This window comes from Anas acuta, chromosome 1 (genome assembly GCF_963932015.1).
Source record: "Anas acuta chromosome 1, bAnaAcu1.1, whole genome shotgun sequence".
Classification (NCBI taxonomy): Eukaryota; Metazoa; Chordata; class Aves; order Anseriformes; family Anatidae; genus Anas; species Anas acuta.
Window position 1 is genome coordinate 85,525,501 of NC_088979.1, and position 20,792 is coordinate 85,546,292.

Here is a 20,792-nt window from a genome sequence, read left to right on the forward strand (position 1 = left end):
TATTAATCATTAGTTCTTGTACTGTTATATATCTTTCTTTTTTGGTCTATCATATTACGGCTATACATTTAATTTGCCAGAATTTCTATGTTCCTTACTGGACATAGCTCCCACTTAGAGGAACTTTTTATGTCCAATATATGACTTGATTGTTTTGTTTAAAACTTCCAGACTGGGGGAGAGGAGGGAGAGGAAAGGAGGATTTTTTAGGTGCGTATATATGTGTTCATATATGTCTGTATGTGCATACATATATATGTTTTACTCATCACACAAAAAAATGCAGCTGCATCTACTGTCTTGTATCAATACAAAGCATGCAGATCTTTTTTTGAAAGCATTTTATTAGTTTTTCTCTATTTTTCTTTCTGAAAGTTATATTCTGACAAATTTGATGCAAGAAGATTTTTTTCTCTTACTTGGCAAATATCTTGTGTGCACAGTTGTAGATTGGTTTTGTGACAGTTCCATTTAAATTGTCTTGTTCCCTTGCCGGGACTTAAACTATAGATTTTTCTCATGTGAACTCTCTGACTGTTCTAAGGAATTATTTATGGTGTCTGAAAAAAATCTGCTGTTGCATCACTCCCTGCTAAGATGCAATTTTGACAGGAATAAGGTCTTTATTTTCTTTTCTGTCTTTTTTGTGTTCTATGCATGCAGCCTCTTCCATCTCCCTTAACATTTAATCACTGTTTCTGTAGTCTAAGTCACACTGTTGTACGTTTTATGAACACAAAATGTGTTTATTAGGGCATGTCATCCCTAAGTGCTTACTAGAAAACAGACTGAACAAGAGACAATGAAAGTGCTTTCTTAAAATGTTCCTATATCTAGTCAATAGAGCAGTTTTGTTGGAAGTGAAGACTTGTGTTCAGGTTCATGTTTACAGAACCAGGGTTTGAGTAGTTATCTCAGACATTTTCGATGAGTGATCTACTCTGCTACTCAGTTTAAGAGCAGCATCCTTTCTCATCCTGTGCTTGTCCTTTATTTTGTAGGTATGCTTTAAGCATTTGTACCTGAGCAGGTCTTATAGGAAATACTGATGTGAAGACTCAAGGCTTAGATGCTATATACATGGGAACTCAGGCTATTGTAAGCTTAGTGCTATAAACTCAGCTGCACCCCTTTTTAGGTACCACCAAAAGAGAACGTCAGAATAAGCTTAATGTCTCAAAAACTGAAATGTGTTTTCAGACGTTCAGTTCTTTTGACCACCTTGATGTCAACCAAAGGAAAAGTTAGGCTCAATCCTCTAATGCATTGGAGCTTGGTAGCACTGCTAAATCTCAGTTAACTTTCTGAGGAGGTGGAAGCTTTTTGGCTTCCATTTTCTGCACTTGCACTGTTTTCTTCTACAAACTCTCAGTTTGACTTTTTTTTTTTTTTTTTCTGACAGTATTTTAGAATTTAAGAAAACCTTCCGTGAGAACATACACAAAAGGAGAGCTATTTTAAACTATTTTTAAACAACATGACCCAGCATACCATGCAATGAATAGCACTTCCCCTAAATATGTGGGACATTTCTATAGAGATTTGAATTGTCATAAAATATTAAATTCCATTGCATTGTGAGTGTTTTTTTTTTTTTTTGAAAAGCAGTGTTATTTCTGGTGCAACAATCCATGAATAAAAAGATTTGAACAGCTTTCTTGTCTGAGATGCTGTTAGTTTTTCATCCTTTAAGTTTTATCAACTAAAAATATTTTCCTTCTATGTGTGCGCAGTATTTGCACTGTTACACTGTGATAGATTGTTGTGAATTATTTCTTGACCGTGTCATCAAATTTCTAGTTTTAATTTCTTTTGTTCTTTTTCTGTCTGGAATAGAGTTGTCCTCAGAAATGTATGTAAAAACTAAAGGGAATTTGACAGGAAAATGCAATATATATGTATTTTCATGCTTAGAATGCTTATGACAACTGATCTGTAAGAAACTGTGATAAATAGGCGTCATGTTGGAATTGTCTAAAGATTGTTTGGTAGTGCGCAGCCACTCTTTCTACCAGGAATAAGACGTTTTCTTTTGGTGCAATGGTACTGCCATGAAGCTAGCAATTAGACAAGATCTGTAGTACCTGTGACAAAAATTCTTATGAGACTGCAGTTGTACAATAGTATCAGTAGAGGAACATGATTATTGTTATTGCAGTATCTCAAAGTATTTGGTCTGTGAGACATGACAAGTTTTGAAAACTGATAGAAAACTATATTTATCCATATATTCATTTCAAGCCTTTCAAACTCACTCCTAATTTATTAGTACTCCATCAGACTGCAAATTCAGTTCTAGTCATAAATCTTAACAAAATGGGTGGCTTGTCAGTTTTATTTGATTAGGGATTGGAAAAGTGAGGGGTTTTAAATAGGGTAAGTATATTTTCTACTCTGACATTAAAATTATTTTGATAATTCACATTATACTTTTACACTTAAAAAACAAACAAAAAAACCCCAGATGTTATAATTATTCTCTAGTTATTATCATATTTATAACAAAATATATTTTAAATAGAAGACTAGTATGCAGATCCCTACATATAAAGATTATAAATCTTTATAATTAATCGTAAACAATTACTATAAAAAATTATTCTGTAAGTAATAATGCTGTTATTGTTCAAGCATTTCATGGGCTGCCACATTTCCTAAGTCATGCCACATGGTGGCCTGAATGTTTAAAAATAAAAAAAATATTATTATAGAAATTTATATTATTATTATATAATATATTTAACATATTTTATTTTTATATAAGATTAATATATTATTATTATTATTATTATTATTATTATTATTATTATTATTATTATTATTATATTATTATTATTATTATTATTATTATTATTATTATTATTATTATTATTATTATTATTATATTATTATTATTATTATTATTATATTAAAAATAAATTGTATTAAGATATTGCAAAAGGCACAATAACCTCCTTTGCTTTCCTGTAGGTACCCTGAGCCATTCACTGCATACTTCCTGGCAGGCAGTGATCCTGACTTTGTTGTACTGCCACAAGCTGGAGAACTTCTTCCAGTGGGCACTGTTGGAACCCATATAACAGTGGGATTCAAGCCAAGAATGTATGGCAAGAAGCATAAAGCAACACTTGTAATTCAGGTAAGTCTTCCTAGATGCAATACCCAAATATACTCTCTCCATTACTCAGGACTGGAAGGAAAAAATAATCTTATACAAAAAAAGCATTACTAAAACATGCAAATGCACACTGTAATTATTTTGCTACTCCTCACTACAGACAAGAATAAAATAAAATAATGAAAATTAACTTATGACAAGTTGGAAAAATTTATATTCTAATTTTAATTTCTTTGTTATCCCTTTGCCATCAGCACCAGAAACAGATACATATCGTAATGCATATAAAACAACTACATATACAACATGACAGAATAACTTTTAACAGAATAATAATAAAAAAATCATATTAAGAATAAGTGGAAAATTTGTGAGTAATTGAATATATGAGACCTAAGTTGAGGCACTAGAAGGTAGATACTAAACTGTAAAAGGCAAATTTCAGAAGAAGAAGCTAGGTATAACTTCATATAAAAAAAAAGCTTCAAAATAAACAAAAAGAATTTTTAGCCAAGTAACTTCTGAGTCTGAAGGTCAGAAAACATCACAAGACATTTTTTCTTTCAGTAGTAAAAATGTTCTTTTTACTTCAGGAATGTTAAGTCATTCTTTAAAAGGAAAGGGTTTGTCCAAAATTTATAGTACTGGAGAACACCTGAAACTCTCTGCAAATAATGGTTTGCACTTGAAATGCACACTTCACTGCATGCTGGCAATGTCTTTGGGTTACTGTATTAGAAGTGAAACAGCAATACTGATTTAAAAATTAGATGGTCAAAATAAAGCTGATAAAAAGATGCATGACATATCTATAGTGTTTTCTCTCTGTGTGGTAACATGCACAACAGGAATAAGAAAGAGATATCCTAGGGAAACAGGAAGGCCATTTAATCCATCATTTTTTTTTTGTTTTGTTTTTGTTTTGTTTTTTTACTGGATTAGACATTTGATCAATTCATTATTTTTTTTTTTACATAAACAGCAGTGTTCTTTATATCTCTTGCATTTGAAAAACAAAATAACTGGCTGAATCCACTGTGTTCTTTTATATTTATACAATGCTATATAACACATATATACACCTCAGAAACTTCTAATGTTGTTCTGGAACAAAACTCCTGTTATTAGGCATAGCACATTAAAATGTACTAGCCATATTTGTCTTTGGTTTAACATCCATTGAAAATAGAGCTTCTACATGACGAATTTGTCTGCAATGGGATATGCATCATGGTCAAAGATTTGCTTTCTAAGAACTCACTCACTAATCCAAATTTTTCTTTGAGGAATTTATGAGTACAGATGGGCTTTGAGTAATTGGATTTTTAATTTCCACACCTCAGTCTCAGGTTATGATCTAGGCAGATGGTTCTTTACATCTCCACCTGTGCTACTGTGTATGGGTATAGGAATTCACTCATACATATTATTGTCATAGGTCTTGTCTTGTCCAATCTACTCCTGAATGTTAAAAAATTTATTAATGACTCTTCATGGCTTATACTCTCTTTATTTTTGCTGATAACCCTTTGGGGGTATACTAGAATTCATTCTTTCCTCTCCACAAAATCTTTAGGTCATGTAGTTCTAATAAAAGCTGTAGCACTTGTGACTATAATTCTGCTGGTGACTCTCAACAGCTACCTGAAAGAAACTTGACTACATGTTGAGAATACCAGATACTCATTTCTGCCTTTGCCTTTCCTGTTAGTTCAAATAATTATCATTACTGACCCTGAAGAAGACAGATTTAGTTAGATGGCAAAAACAGTATTAAATCACTCTTATTTGGGGAATAATAATGAAAGTGGTGAAAAACAATGTTGGACCTAACACTGAAGAACCTCTTTTGCATGTATTCTTTCAGCAAGGTATTGACAGAGGCTTTGAACTGTTCTTAAAAGCAGCAAAGGTGTTTTTACAGTATTGTGTCTCTTCTGATACTGCCATACTACAGACTACAGCACTCTTCCTGTAAAATTTCCTTTGCACTTCTAGGGATAAAGTCAGAGTCCTAACACTAACATAGTTTTATTATTAAATTCTATGAATAGTGAGTTGCAGAACTGCTATTTTTGTATGCTTCAATGAACAGTGATAATTGGGCTGTAAAGCAGCACAGATGACAGTGTAAGTTCTTTATCTGTTTTATGCTGGTCGTTACAATTGTGTTGTAAAGTAAAACAGGAGGTTGGGATTATGGGGAAAGTCATCTTTTCTTCATTTGTTGAAAACATTAAACCCAAACATTGTACATGCAAATTATTTTGTTTTATTTGCCCTGATGAGAACCCAGTCCTGAAGAAGTAATTAATGTGAAGAGATTACAATTTGTCTTTACCAAAATTCAGTGTGTACATTTTGTTAACTGAATGCATATCTATAATTGAAATAATGTAGCCTCATTTATATTTTCTGTACACAAATCATGAAGTACTTCATGAAGTATTTGGGGAATTCTTTAAAACCTTAATATTCATGAATACTTACAGTAGATTTTATTAATGGCAGAAAACTTTAATTATTTTGCTGAAGCAATTCAATTTTCTTTAACCGTCATTAAAACCTATGTCCTGAGTCAACTACATATCAAAACAATTGAAGTTAGACTATTATTTGAATAGCTGGTAGGAATCTTAATTTTGTAAAAGTACCAATTACTTAAAAATTTCTGTAGATCAAAGAATGAAATTAGAGAAATATAAGAAAAAGCTTGTAAATGAAATAATCATGCTTGTTTCTGTATCTGTGAAGGAGAACATCTTAATCTTACTGAGCTACAAGCAAGAAACAATGACAGTGCATGAAGAGCATTTTAAATAGATATTATTCCATAATCAAACGTCAACATTTTTAATAGCTTTCATAAGCAGTGCAGTTCTAACTGAAAAGAAAAAATGTTTTCCCACTAATTACAAATTAGTGAAAGGATAATATATAAGCTATAAATTACTGAGAAGATAAAAAGGACTTCCTCAGTCAGACTAACATCTCTGAGTTTGGCTGCGATGTGTTGGCAAAACTGAAGAGACAAGCGCCAGAGCCTAGGGCCAGCAAGGGCAGGGGAACTCTGTACAGGCTTCCCGGAACAGGAGCTGCTGCCAGGTACAAGACAGAGCAGCCAGGAGGCTGGCAAGTCCTGGCTTGGAAAAGGGTGTATTCAAGTTGGCCTACAGCTAATTTGCTTGCAGTGTGCTGAATCCAGCTGGAGACCTGAGCAAATGTGTTGTAATTCATGGATGAGACTGCAGAGATATTCTAAAGCAGAGGGCAAACAAAATAAGTCTTAAAAGATAAAATAGATGTCAGAGAAAACCAGATTGCAGGTAACATTATCAAGCCCTCTAGAAGTCAGGCTTGTGCACCTTTATTACTGAATAATCACTAACTTAGCCTATGGAAGATAGCATATCAAAACCATTTGTCATGCTGCTCTGGAAATAAATGCTGCCGTGTGCAAGCCACAGTAGCCGTCTGTGGCTTCTCTAAGCTTATGTATCTAAGCTTGCATATTTTAACAGAAAATGATACTGTTACATATTCAGTAGCTTGGTGAAAATACATTGTGCATTGTTCCTGGTAGATTTGTTAATTACCGTAGTTTAATGTTATTCTGAATTGTATCTCTTAAAAATAATGAACAAGGGAAAATGTAAAAAAGCTAATAGGATAATTGAAATAGTTTCACAATGAGGAAGATATCACCTGTGTCCCCTGTCTGATGTTGAACTGAGTTTTGTGATTACAAACAGAGGTCCAGAAAGTTCATTCCAAGCAGTGAATATACCACATCCTATCACTAGCATCACTGGATTTTGAGTGAAGAATCAATACTCAAAATTTTTGATTCATAGGCATAAAAATAGTTAGTTTGCTTATTGAGACTATAATTCCCATAATGACAAGAGATTATACAAATATGGGAATGACTGGTGTATAATGGCATTCAAAACATTGCCAGTAGTGAGGGAATATTTGATATTGATTGTATTACATCTAAGCAAAGCTGTGAAACATCTAATATTTGAATTGCAGAAGTCGATTTAAGTTATTTTTAATTCGATCTGGAATTGTTCCTATAAATTAAGAAAATGACTGCTGAGCTACCATTTTAATTAAAAATGGGAAGAAAAGACCATTGATTAAATGTAAACTTAATGGTTGGACTTGACAATCTTTTCCAACCTAAATGATTCTATGATTCTATGTGTAGTATCTGATAAAGGAGGAGAAGTGTTATTCACAAGCATTCTCAGACTCTAGTTTGATCACTTTTCCTCTTTGATACACTGAAATAAAGTGTTGGTGACAGTTTCTCAGGATGGCTCAGTACTCCAGCTTTAATATTACCACATTGTGAGGAATGGCTCACATGAATTGTTGAGTATATAATAAAATCTGTGAGTATATAAGGAAATGAGTTGTATGTTTTGCACTTAATTTTGGATGTTAAAATACATTCAAAATCACTAGGGCAGTTATAAGTAACGAGAAAAGAGATGAAAGAAAATAAGTCTTGATGTATCATACACTACAATCCCTGAATCACAGAATTCTTGAGGTTGGAAGGGACTTGTCTAACCCAGACAAGATGCTCAGGCAGGATCACAGTATTTGGGTCTGGCTGGAGTGGATTTTGCTTTCTTCACAGCAGCCTGTGTATTGCTGTGTATGGGATTTGTGACTTAACAGTCTTGACAACACAGCAGTGTTTTGGGTATTAATTAACAGTGTTTGCACAACATCAAAGCTTTCGCCCCCACCCTCAGAGCACTGGTAGGAATGAGTAGAAGACTGGGAAGAGATACATCTGGGACACTGGACCCTGACTGTCCAATGTCATTCTCAGCAATTAAAACTTTTTTTTTTTTTCTCAGTCACCCTCACAGTAAAAATGTGTTTCATTATTTTCAGAGAGAGCCTTCTCTATTTCAGTTTGTGATCCTGGCTACGTCCTCTTTGTACCCTCCCTTCAGATACATTGATGAGAAGTCCTGAGTCTTCTTTTCTCCAGGCTGAACAGTCCCAGCTCTCAGCCTTCCCTCACAGAAGAGATGCTCCAGTCATCTTTGTGGTCCTTCACTGGACTCTTACTGGTAGCTCCATTTCTCTCTCAGTACTCCAGGCCTCAACAGCACTGTGTAGAGGGGAAGGGTCACCTCCCTCCACCTTCTGGCAGTATAGTTATGCAGCCCAGGATACCATTTGCTTTCTTTGCAGCAAGAGCATATTGCTGGAACATGTTCAACTTGGTATCCAAGCTTCTTTTCTGCCAAGCTGCTTTCCATCTGGGCAGCTCCCAGAACATACTGTTGCATGAGGCTGTTCCTTCTCAGGTGCAGGACTTCACACTTCCTATTGTTGAACTTCATAAGGTTCCTATGATCACATTTCTGAAGTTGTTTAGGTCTCTTGGAATGACAGGATAGTCTGGTGTATCAGTTACTCCTCCCAGTTTTGTGTCATCCACAAACTTGCCAAGGGTACACTCTGCCCCTATCATCCAGATCATTAATGAAAATGATGAATGGGATTGGACCTAGTATTGACCTGTGGGATACACTGCTATTTACTGGCTTCCAACTAAACTTTATGCCATTGGTCATTACCATCTGGGTCTAACCGTTCAACCAGTTTTTAATCCATCAGATTGTTTGCTCATCCACTCAACACTTCAACAGATTGTCCATGAGGATCTTACGGGAGACAGTGTTGAAAGCCCTACTGAAATCTGGGTAGACAATATCCACTGCTTTCTTTTTATTTACCGAAACAAAGCCATTTCACCGTAGATTATCATGTTGGCTAAATATCACTTCCCCTTGGTGAATCCATGCTAGATACCCCCAGTCACCTTCTTTTATTTTATGTGCCTGAAAATGTTTCCCAGAATTAGTTGTTCCATTACTTTCCCAGGGACTGAGGTGAGGTTGACTGTCCTGTAGTTCATGGGGTACTCCTTCTCTCCCTTTCTGAAGATTTGACATCATCATGAAGGTGAAAGTGAAAAAGACATTAAGTACCTCAGCCTTTTCCTTGTCCTGTGTCACCAGGTCTGCTGCTGCAATCAGCAGTGGGCCCACACTTTCATATTTTTTTTGTTTGCTGTTTATGTACTTGTTTATATCATGCTGCATTGTGCCTCCAGCACATATCAGGGTGGGTGAAGATCTTTTTGAATAATTAAAGTGTTTTTTTTTTTTTCTTCTTACTTCTTTATTTCACCTCTTCAGATATGCAGGTTTTATTTTGACTTTGCAGTAACCATGTCAGTTACTCTATGATAGTGCTATTTATTTATTTATTTATTTGTGATTCAGATGGCATTTAACTCTCTACCCTCCCACTTTTTATAGCAGTGTTATTAAAAAATAGCAGTGTTATTTCTCTACTTAAGTAAATGGTCAAGATAATCATACAAGGAGGTATTGTAGCTTTCCATGAACAAACATAAACTGTGTTTTCTACTGTTCTGGTCCTTCAAGAGTAACCTTGTAGAGGAAGTTGTGTTGATGGTCAAAGGAAGGACAAGATACTATTTCTTTGAATTCTCCAGAATAATCTTTTACTATTATTATTATCATTTTTTCAGGAGTTCTTTTTCCTTGCCAATGCTCAGAATTCCATGATACATTATGGACTTGTATAGGACACACTATTTAATTGTGAATAGTGACTTACTGTAGCCAGGTTTCCCACCCCTACACAGGTGTCCTTTTATTTGACTGCATGGACCTAACAGGTGCAGACTCTGATATGAGTGGGCACAGTAACAGAGGGTCCCCAACAACTTCAGTATAAGAAAATTATCTTTCCAGTATTTTTTGATCCTAAGGATTGAAACAGCCTGAAAACAGCTTAGCATGAGGAAGCTCAACCTTGCATTTAAAAATTAACTCTGAAAGAAATCTCTCTTTCATCATTTTTTTTTCTTCCCTTGGTTTCTTTAATTCCCTTAGTTTCAGATATAGATCAGAACCCCTGGGTCTATGGGACCTTTTACGAGGTTTTTCTTCCAAGCTACAAGAAATACTTAAGACTTCAGAGAAAGTACTCTTCTAATTACTTATAGTTTCCTTCCATTTTAAAATTAGATATTATGGAAGACTGAAAGAACAAGGAAGGAGGAAGACATTGGTAGGTGGCCTTTTTTATTTGTTCCAGTGTTTTTTTAATCTGTTTTCCCCTTTACCAGATTCACTAAACAGGGACAACAGATAAGAACAAGAGGAAGGGCAAAAGTGGGGATCAGTGGAGGCCATGTCATTTGCTGGCAGCAAATGGCTGGTATGTATTCACTTAATCTGCCCTGTTCCGCATGATGGTGTAGTAAAGCAATCAAGAAGTAAAAATTTTTCTATGGAGTGGAAGTTAGTGGAATGTAATGACATGAAACCTACCAAACAATATTGTTTATTGAATATAATGTATCTGCCTTCATACTGACTCATTAGTGATCATTTATAAAATTAATACAAAATGAGAGTTAGCAAGTAAAATATTAAGTAAAGACTACATTAAAATACAAATAACTGAAGTCTTCTCAGTAACTTAGAAAAGGGTATATATGGCGTATATATGTGCTAGATTTATTGCAAATCTCATACTGAAAGAAGAAAGTCATGGCTGATCTTATCAAATTGCTACAGATATGGAAACATTACAACATTGTTGCACCCAAACAATTTTTTTTTTCTTCATAAACTGATCATAAAGGAAAAAAATAGAGGAAGAAACTCTTCAGTGGCACACATAAAAATTTGGTTTAATTTCATTCTGTATACACTGATTGTAATTGATCATTTTTTGCTTGCCACCATTGCAATACAAATTAAGGTCCAGGGAGGACAGGATGCACTGTCTGTAATTTCCTGTGCCTTAGCTTTTAGCAGGAAGTCCTGCAAATCTTGTTTGGACTTTCCTGAATTAATACTGTTTGAAAGACAACTGGAATATCATTTACCTTAAAATTCCTGATACTCACTTGCAACATTTAGCTCCCTCCCAACACAAATTTCTCTTGCAATTAATTAGTATGTAACTGAGTAGCACTGCCAGCCTACAGTGAATACATATGGATGGTCTATGTTCTGCAAATTACTCCTATGAATCATGAACCATCTGTAAGAATGGGCTGAATACTAAAAAATATACTTTTGCATAAATTATTTGGTGACTGCTAACCGTATTTGCTGAATAAATTATTTCATGAATATTATTCAGCTATCAAGACAGTTGAATAGCTTACTTGAATAATATAGAATACACAGTAAAAATTGGTAGCATATGTCTTATTTTTTATTCTTCACAATATTTGTCATAGAAATGTCGTTCTGCAGTTGGCCATTACTCCAAACAGGTAAACCAAATTATTGCTTTCTTCAGACTTAAACTGGATTATAGCCGTCAGGACTTTCTAGATATTGATAAAAGGAAGTCATTAATTTCAATATCCAAACTTCCCTCAGACTGTCAGGGATGTTTAGACTGTAGTCTGGTCTTTCTTCTGAAGTTGTATAATCTGTAGTATCAGCACAACTCTGAAATAGGTCAAGAGATTCAGGGACCCAATGATTTGTAAATACCTAAGTTATTATTACATACATCATAACAGAGACTGCCTTTTGTGTTTGTACTCAATACTTTTGTCTTTAGACTTTGTTTGTTAGTTCTGGTGCTAGCATTATAATTGTTGCAAATTTTGTATAATAATCAGCACTGTCATAAGCACATGCAAAGTTCCTCCTATTTGGAAAATTCTGACCCATTTCTTAGGCAAGAAAATGCAGCTCATAAGTCAAATATTGTCATATACTAAAGACCTCTCAAAGTCATTGTCCCCTCTCTGTCACTCCGTAAAAGTCTGATACTTGATCCTTCTTTCTCTATCACTGAAACATATCTGACCTGGAAAGCAGCTTGAAGGCACTTGCACTGATTCTGAACTTGGTGGACTCGCTCTTGTTGCAGTTTTCATATTGATTAAAGCAGTCATTGTGTTTAAACTGTTAAGCTTTATCCTGAAAGAAAATACTTATGACTTGAATAACATTTGAAAACCTAATATTTTGCCCTTGGAAAATAAATATTCTAGTTAAACAGACATGGGTGTCCAAAATTTTCCAAAAATTACTGAGTTCTAGGTGGTCTTGTAGCGCTAACCTATGTTGGCAGTTACAGTAACTATTTTCCATTTGTGTAACACTTGTTACCACTTTAGCAGAATGCAATGAACTGCAAACTGACGTTTTCCTTTCAGTAAATAAGTACATAACTGCACAATTTTTCCACAAAGGCTGTCTCTCCAACTGTTTTGGATGACAGCAGATGATTTACAATAGATGGACTAGGTTGTTACAGATTATTATTATTATTTTGAGTTCATCTTAATGGATCATATCTAAAGGGTTTATGTGATTATGAACACAATGTTTTCCCAATTAAGCTCAATGAGTTTCCATTGGGTATGGAGCAAATTCTCCTGCCACAGAACTGCACCTGACACAGGCTACACCAGCACTTGTATAAACAGCTTTTTCACAGAATCACGGAGTCAAAGATTGTTTGAGGTTAGAAGGAAACTCCAGATGTGATCTGGTCCAACCTCCCTGCTCAAGCAGGGCCACCTGCAACAGGTTGCTCAGGACCATGTCCAGGCTAGCTTTTGAAGATCTCTAAAATGAGAAACTCCACAGCCTCTCTGGGTGATCAGTATTCCATCACCCACACAGCACAGAAGTGTTTCCTGGTGTTCAGGCAGAGCCGCCTGTGCTCCAGTTTGTGCCCAGTGCCTCTTGTCCTGGCACTGGGCACCACTGAAAAGAGCCTGGGTCTGTCTCCTTTGTGCCATCCCTCAGGTATTAATGGACAGTGAACAGATCACCCCCAAGTCTTCCTTCGCTGGGCTGAACAGTCCCAGCTCTCTCCTCATGGGAAAGGTAATCCAATCCCTCAGTCATCTTCTTAGCCCTCTATTGGACTTTCTTTTGCTTGCTCATGTCTCCCGTGTACTGGAGGGTCCCAGAACTGGACACAGAACTCCAGGTGCAACCTCACAAATATTGAGTACAGCAGAAGGATCTCTCTAGACCTGCTGGTGATACTTTGCCTAGTGCAGCCAAGAATACCATTAGCCTTCATAGAGGCAAAGGCACACTGCTGTTCAACTTGGTGTCTATCAGGATTCTTAGGTACTTTGCAGAGCTGCTTTCCAGCTGGGTGCCCCCCAGGAGGTACTGGTGCCTGGAGTTGTTCCTCCCCAGGTGCAGGACTTTGCACTTCTCCTTGTTGAACCTTTTTTACCAAGCAAAGCCATAAACTTTTTTATTTTTTCTTCTTAACCCCCACAAAATATACAATACAGAGCATTTGAACAGCAAACAGGCAATTAACAATAGGCTCTTACTGCCTAGAAGTCCATATTGTTTGGTGTTAACAGTAAATGAAATTGAGAGGTGACACAGCCTACCAGTTTTGTTTAATCCTGCTTCAAACAGTTAAGAAAACTATAGAAAGTAAAGTTACGATATGTGTGGATTTCACGAACAAAAAAGATTTTTAGTAACTTGATACTCAGTTAAAATCTTTGGCTGAAACAATTGACAGAACTTTTTTCTGACCTTGAAGTGATCAATGAATCGTGCACACAGTGTATATGACCCTGAGGTTAAATTTTCGTTAAACTAAATTGTTAATCTGACATACTAAATAAAGATAAACCTTTTCATCTTGTACTGGAATTAAAAAGACAATTAGCTACCTCTGGAGAGAGATTTACATTTCTTAAAAGACAATATTATCTTTAGACAGAAGATACTGATGTTGGTCCACATCACACCTGCTTTTGCTGGCATTTATCTTTAGTGTCAGTGAAGTTAGCAGATCACTGAACAGTATTTAATAAGGTTTAGAATAATGATGAGCTAATATGTCTGTTTTACACAGGAATAATATTCAATTTAAATTAGATTTTGATTTCAGCAGAAGAGTAATGAAAGTTTAAAAAATTATGCATGCATGATGAAGTATCTATTAAGATCCTACACTTACTAACCTTTATTAGAATACAGTCATTCATTCAGAAGACGTTATGAAAAATCAGTACCACCAGTTTTAATGTAGAGGGTTTAAAAATATATTTTTTAAAAAGACACAGCAAAAAAAGTTGCCTATTCTTTCAATACAAGTACAGAATAGTACATATTCCATTACTGAAATACTGGTTAAAACCAGTTATGAAATAAGCATCAGAATTAGAGATTCATATAGTGATGACTTTTAAAAGTTGTAACTGTATGCAGCCTATATGTGAGATATTGTAAACACTGTATAAATGCATAGAAGAGAACAAAGCCTGTGTCAAAAGGTTTACAGTTTAATGACCTGGAACTTCTTCCTATTGAATAGTTGCAACATGAATGAAAAAATACTTACAACAATATCCATTATATGTACTTTAGCAATGACAGGGTAATCATTAGAACAGTAGGAAACAGAATACGAAAGATAAGAAAGGTAAACATCACCAAAGCAGATATTTTCAATGGCAAATATAATACTGATATTTAGCAAAACAACAGAAGAAGAACAAAATCAGAGAGCTACTTTAGCATGCATTTTATTCTCTTCTATATGTTACTATAAGTATGATATGACTCAAGAAATGTTGAGATGGAGAAGGTTCACTGCTCTTCCCCATGTCCTATGTAGTTCTTTACCTAGACCATAGATAATCAACAGATTACAGTGAATTGTTAGATTAATAACACACCATCCTTTGGAGATGGTTGATGGCATTTATACTATGTGATCATTATTTTATTTTATTTTATTTTATTTTATTTTATTTTATTTTATTTTATTTTATTTTATTTTATTTTATTTTATTTTATTTTATTTTATTTTAATTATTTTTTGTGTGTGTGTGGAGCAATTACTAATTAGTATGGATACTGTTGCTGCTCCCTGTAGGCCTAATCTGTTTGGGGAGAAGCAGAACTGTCAGACTGGAAAGAGCAAATGGGCCACAAAGCCAGCTGTGCTGGAAGGCTAAGTGCTTAACTAAGTGCTTCAGAGGAAGACTCTTGAGCTTTAAGGTTGACTCTTGCATTAATTTCCAAATTGGTTAAGGGTGTACACAGCCTTTCTAACCCTTTGTTTCCTTGGGTGAAAGTGACACTGATCTTAGGTGTAATGGTTATATCTACCAATGATTGTTCTAAGGATTATGTTTGTATTAAGTGAGAGACGTATTACATAAATTACAACAGTTGTATTAAATCGTTGTGACTTGGAGCAGGAAAGAAAGGTGATCCTACAAGCCTTGACTCTAGTTCAATGCAGCATAATGCAAAAGTGTAGTGACAAAAAAAAACCTGCTGTAGAACCAAAAGTAGCATGGCTGTGCAATTGTGGTGCTGTGCAACATATGGAAAAGTATGCCTTGGGAATTTGGAAATATCATGCATTTAACACGACTTTGCTGCTTTGATGCTACAAAGTCATGGAGTCTGGTATGTTCTGTGTACTGTGCATGTATGTATTATTATGTATTATATATGTGCACTATGTTCCATGTTCTGCATAAAAAAAAATCACTTGAATTAGTAAATTTAAATGGACCTACATCATCCCATGCTTTTTCACTCAATGTTCCCCACAAGTGCCTTGTAAGTGAAAATGTCCCAAACAGAAAACCTGAAGTTGCCAATTGCAGAGTGCAAATAGATGGCAATGTATGTGTCAAGTGGGCATGTAACACTTTATCTTTCTCTGTATGGTAGAAAGCTGGACATAATGACACAGCATTTGAAGTCTATGGGATTTTGTCATTTTGTTGTTTTGTTTTATTTTGTTCTTAAGAGAAAAGGAGAATGGAAAATGAAAGATCTATGAATAGACCTTCTAGGAAGGATAATGCTAGACTTGGAATAAAGACCTGCTTTCCAGAATTAAAGTGATAAATCTTGAAAGAAAAATGACTAAGAATCTTCAATAGTTACATATGGGTTTTTAGCAACCAAAATTCTGCTTCAGAGAACAAAGGAAACATGGGAAATAGACAACAGTACAGCCTTCGTATACATAAAATAATACTCCTTAAGTAAACATAGATGGGAAATGTATTAAGAATAAGAATCACGTACTCAGAAAGAATCAAGTGCTCAGGCATTACAAGATATGACATAGAAACATATGCTCCATTCCTACAGACCAGTTATAAACAGAAAGCAAATGCAGAGTGTCATTTTCAATTCACATAAATATTCTTCAAACTGGAGATTTCAACATAAGCTGCAATTCTATTATGTGTACTTAGCACCCTTTTCTCTTTTTTTTTATCCTATTATTTTAATGCAAAGATTTCACCATTTGATAATACTGTTATTACCAACACCAGAGTTGCAATTAAGTCACACAGTACATATATACCTGAGACTTTTATATTGTACTGTGGAATAATTACCTTTAAACAACATACAGAGCTATAGGGTTTACTAAATAAAAAATGAATTTTAGATCAGCTGGGATGATAAATTATTTTTCTTTGTTGGGTCTGGGTCTGCATTCATAAGGTTAAACATGATTTCTAGTCTCTGTGTTCCAGGATGACGATTCTCATTCTATGTTATTCCAGTACCTTATGTGGAAAAGGATAAGTATCTTTTGAAATCAATGTAGCACAGTAAATCACTGTCAAAAATTTTCAAGGTATTTGATCACTGATTATATTTTATCACGTCTCTGTTCTTTATTTTCAGACTCAATCAATGCAGTGGACATACGAAATCAATGGCCTGCCTCCACAGACCACACCACCTACAAGGCCAGCAAAAGTAGTTTCTACTAGCAGTTACATAAGATCAGCAACAGTTCGACAGCGCAATTTCTTACGTGAAAATCTAAAGCTTACAACCACTGGGGTATCCTCACCAATCAAGGGGGCACCTTTAGTCCTGAGGACAAAATAGAGAAAAGAGAATGCTGTGTTGTGGATTTTTATTTGTTTGTTTTGGGGAGCGTGGGGGGACCACATGAGGTGGATATCTTTGTCAAATAAACTCTGCAAATGCAAAGATGTGTTTTTAATATATTTTTAAAGCAGATATGATATGCATTGGTGGTATGCTTTATGTGGAGGATCCAGAGTGCTTCAACTCCAATAATGTTTTTTTTTTCTATGACAGATTTTAGTTGTGTACCTAGTGGTTCATGTATTTCATACAGATATCAGCAAATTTTAGTAAGGAAAAAGGATCAAGTTGAAAAAGTATACATGGAAATTTGGGAATTTGATTTAATGCTTTGCTTTAGAAGGAATGTTAGTTTGGTAAGGCTTTAATAGGAAGTCATAAAGAAAGTCCTATATGTTGTTCAGTATATTACTTGCATGCAAACCAAGCAGGCAAACTAATCCTTGATGTCTTTCATGATCAAGTGCTTACCAAAATTTTGCAATACTTTGCTAAAGTGTAGGTTTACATATCACATGTCCAGAACTTAAATGTCTTTAGATTCACTTGCTTTACAAAATGTCATTAGTTTTGACATTTCTGCTTTGTCTAAAATAATTTTGTCCTGAGTTATTCATCACATAACACTTCAAATTCTTAGGATATTACACATAATATAGAATAAAAATAAAATGTCCTCCCTCTGTATTGATGTGCTGAGTAAATTTTAGAGTGCTTTAGAGTATTGGAGTATTGAAATATAGAAGGCTATGAAAGCCAGTGAGGACTGCAGCAAAATTTTACTTTTTTCTTTTTTTCTAATATAAACAAACCAGAGATGCCATTCATGTTGTGCTTCCATTTCCATTCTTCTCATTAACAGTTGATATTATATGAGTGTTCAGGCTTTCATTGCTATTGATGTCATTAGAAAGTTAGATCTCTGCAGTCATGCTTTGCAAGTTCACTGGATGGATAACTCCCACTTTTTTTTTTTTTTAAATCTTTGAGATTGTTTTTGCTGACTTTACTAACAGAATATGAATTGTATTTGTGCCTTTATTTTAGTGGCAGAATATCCTTTAACAAAAAGATAGCTTGGCACAGAGTAAGTGCTTTCTTGGCACAAATACAGAATGAGCCTCATTGCTCAGGAATGGGGAGCCTGAGAACAACCTATGTAGGTCAGTGTAAATGAGCACCAATAAAACCATTTTACCGCTATGTGCTTGAGGATTTTGTTTATGCCACACATTTTAGAGAAGCTATTACAGAAAATGCTGGGAACATATAAAACAGTGATGGCACTGTTTAGTCTCTGCTTTTTAATGCAGTGTGCCCTGCTTTGATCAGAAAACAGATAATCTGAACCAAGAATAAAATTTCCCTTATAAATTCAGTACACAACACATGAAAGATACTGTCTGTATTGATATTTGTTGTATTTATAGAAAACATTAAGAAGCTCTTGTAACATTTATCTTATATGTGACTGGGAACACAAATACATCTAGATTTCATAGGAGAGCTCTATCTACGTGTGTAATTGAATCAATTGCTTCTATTGACTGTAAGAAATGAGAATTTATGGATCAGAAATGTGCAGTGGATTCACAACTGATTATTGGTCACAGTGTTCAAGAATAATTTCAGTGACAACTTTTCTTTGTTAAAGCTTTGTTTTCCTGTTTTTGCTTTCTAAAAGGTTTTCTTTCTCATTTGAAATCACAGCTTTTTGTGAGAAGTCTAATAATTCTATCAAAGATAGAAGGTGGCATATAGATCAATCACTCAATTAAGTGTTGCTCTCTTCAAAAATGTTATTTCACAGTTAACTTACCTGCATTTCCTGTTACATCCAATAGATTTTCAAATCCTCTCATACATTCAGAAGTTAAAAAATCCATAGACAAATATTTATGCAGTAACATCTGAAGTACATCATAAAAGGTGAAGTTTAGAAATATTATCTATCTCAGAAGGGAAGCATCAGCTGTGATTTCTGAACCAGATTACACTTTTCCAGTGTATACAAGCTCATTTATGAGTTATGCAAAATATGCTATAATCATTTGAATCTTTACCTTTTTTTTTTTTTTTTTTTTTTTTTTTTTTTTTTTTAATAATTGCATTACCTTTTCTTATTTTTAAAGAGTTTAAACTGAACTAAAAATGTTTTTTCCAATATCAAGGATGTACTTGCAAAGGTGATTTAAATAAGGACCATGGTATCTGTGTGCTTGTCACATCCACGATGTTTTACATACTATCCACATACTTTTATATATTCCACTGACTATATACACTCTATTAAAAATAAATTCTTTTACTTCATGACTTCACCCTTTGCACTTCTACTGGTGATGTGATTGTATTCTTTATACTGCAAAAGCTAATTCTAAGTTTGCATATCTTTTAAAAAGTACTTTCTAAGAGCAGCATTGGAAGATTTCCAGAATGATCAGTTTTATTAGTTTCTTGCTCCCTCTATTTTTTGTTTTATATTTTAATTTATTTTACTAGAATTACTAGGCCATAATTATAAACAGTAGAGTTTGAAGTCATTGAAAGAAAGAATTGGTATGAAAAAGAATTATCAAATGATGCTTTTGTTATTTAAACTTGGAGACTTAACTCCAAAGCTTTTGGACTTTCAGAACTTAAGAACAGCAGGGCAAGATGCTTACCATCACCCCACACCTTAAAAATGTGATCTGCAGAACATCTTAAGTACTGAAGATCAGTCTAAGCATAATTGTTGCAGTTAGGGTTCAGATGATAAATCAATCAGTAAATAAAGCAGTACAGATGATTTAGCTTATAAGTAATTCTAAATTACAATTTATTATAATAAACTTCTTACAAGGAAATGGAAGAAAATAAACACAGCCTCAAGGTTACAGTTTGCAAAGAAGCACTCACAATGTTTTCTATGTCCTTATCCTACATTACCAGAAGTACACTACCACTACCAGAAATTGGAATAGAAAAAAACTACCTTTGTTTCTCTACATTAGAGCACCCTTAAAGATCCTTTTCTCCTGAAAAGAATAAAAAATTAGTATTTGCCTTCACATCAATCTATTTGCAGGTACAGCAGAGTCTCAGGAAAACAGGGCATGCTGATTAGCATTGGAAATAAAAGCTCTTCATTTCTAATAGTTAATTTTGACTAGAGATCTAAAAGTACTTGTACTGACTCATGTATTTTCATATATATAAATATCAAATTCACAAAATAAAACAAGTTTTCCCCAGTCAATATGACACTTCAGGCCTATGTCTTAATCACAGAGTTATGTGACAAGCATGAGTCAGCTGTGCATCTGCTTGTTAATGACTTAGAAGAAATATCGGTTGGCTAATCAGTGTAGTCACCACCTGTTTCTTTATATTTCTCCCCCACTTGTCTCTTTATGGCTATAATGATTCATCTTTCTGAATAATTAAAAAAAAAAAAAAAAAAAAAAAAGATGCCAAGATCACTGTGTACAGTAGAACTTGTTACTCTGGAATGAGATCTTATATTTAAATTTCTTACTAAAATACTGTGCAGCCTTTGATATTGTTCCTAACTATTGAGTTGGTTTTCTGTTTTTCTGGGACATATGGGGACAATCTGCACTGGTGGGTTGCAGGACCAGCAATCAAGCTTCAAATTGTCTGATGTTTGGCTGAACTTTATTTGGCAGAAGACCACGTAGAAGAATGACTGAAGGAGA

At 34.5% G+C, this 20,792-nt stretch overlaps 1 protein-coding gene across 1 annotated transcript in view; it reads left to right on the top strand.

The window, feature by feature from the left end:
• Window positions 1-20,358, top strand: part of CFAP47 (cilia and flagella associated protein 47) — a 296,518-nt gene extending 276,160 nt beyond the window's left edge. Inside the window, exons 63-64 of the mRNA XM_068686651.1 lie at window positions 2,971-3,139; window positions 16,879-20,358. Of these exons, the coding sequence (XP_068542752.1) occupies window positions 2,971-3,139; window positions 16,879-17,088 (379 nt within the window). The 3' untranslated portion in view covers window positions 17,089-20,358. The remainder of the gene's footprint in view (window positions 1-2,970; window positions 3,140-16,878) is intronic.
• Window positions 20,359-20,792: the final 434 nt, after the last annotated feature.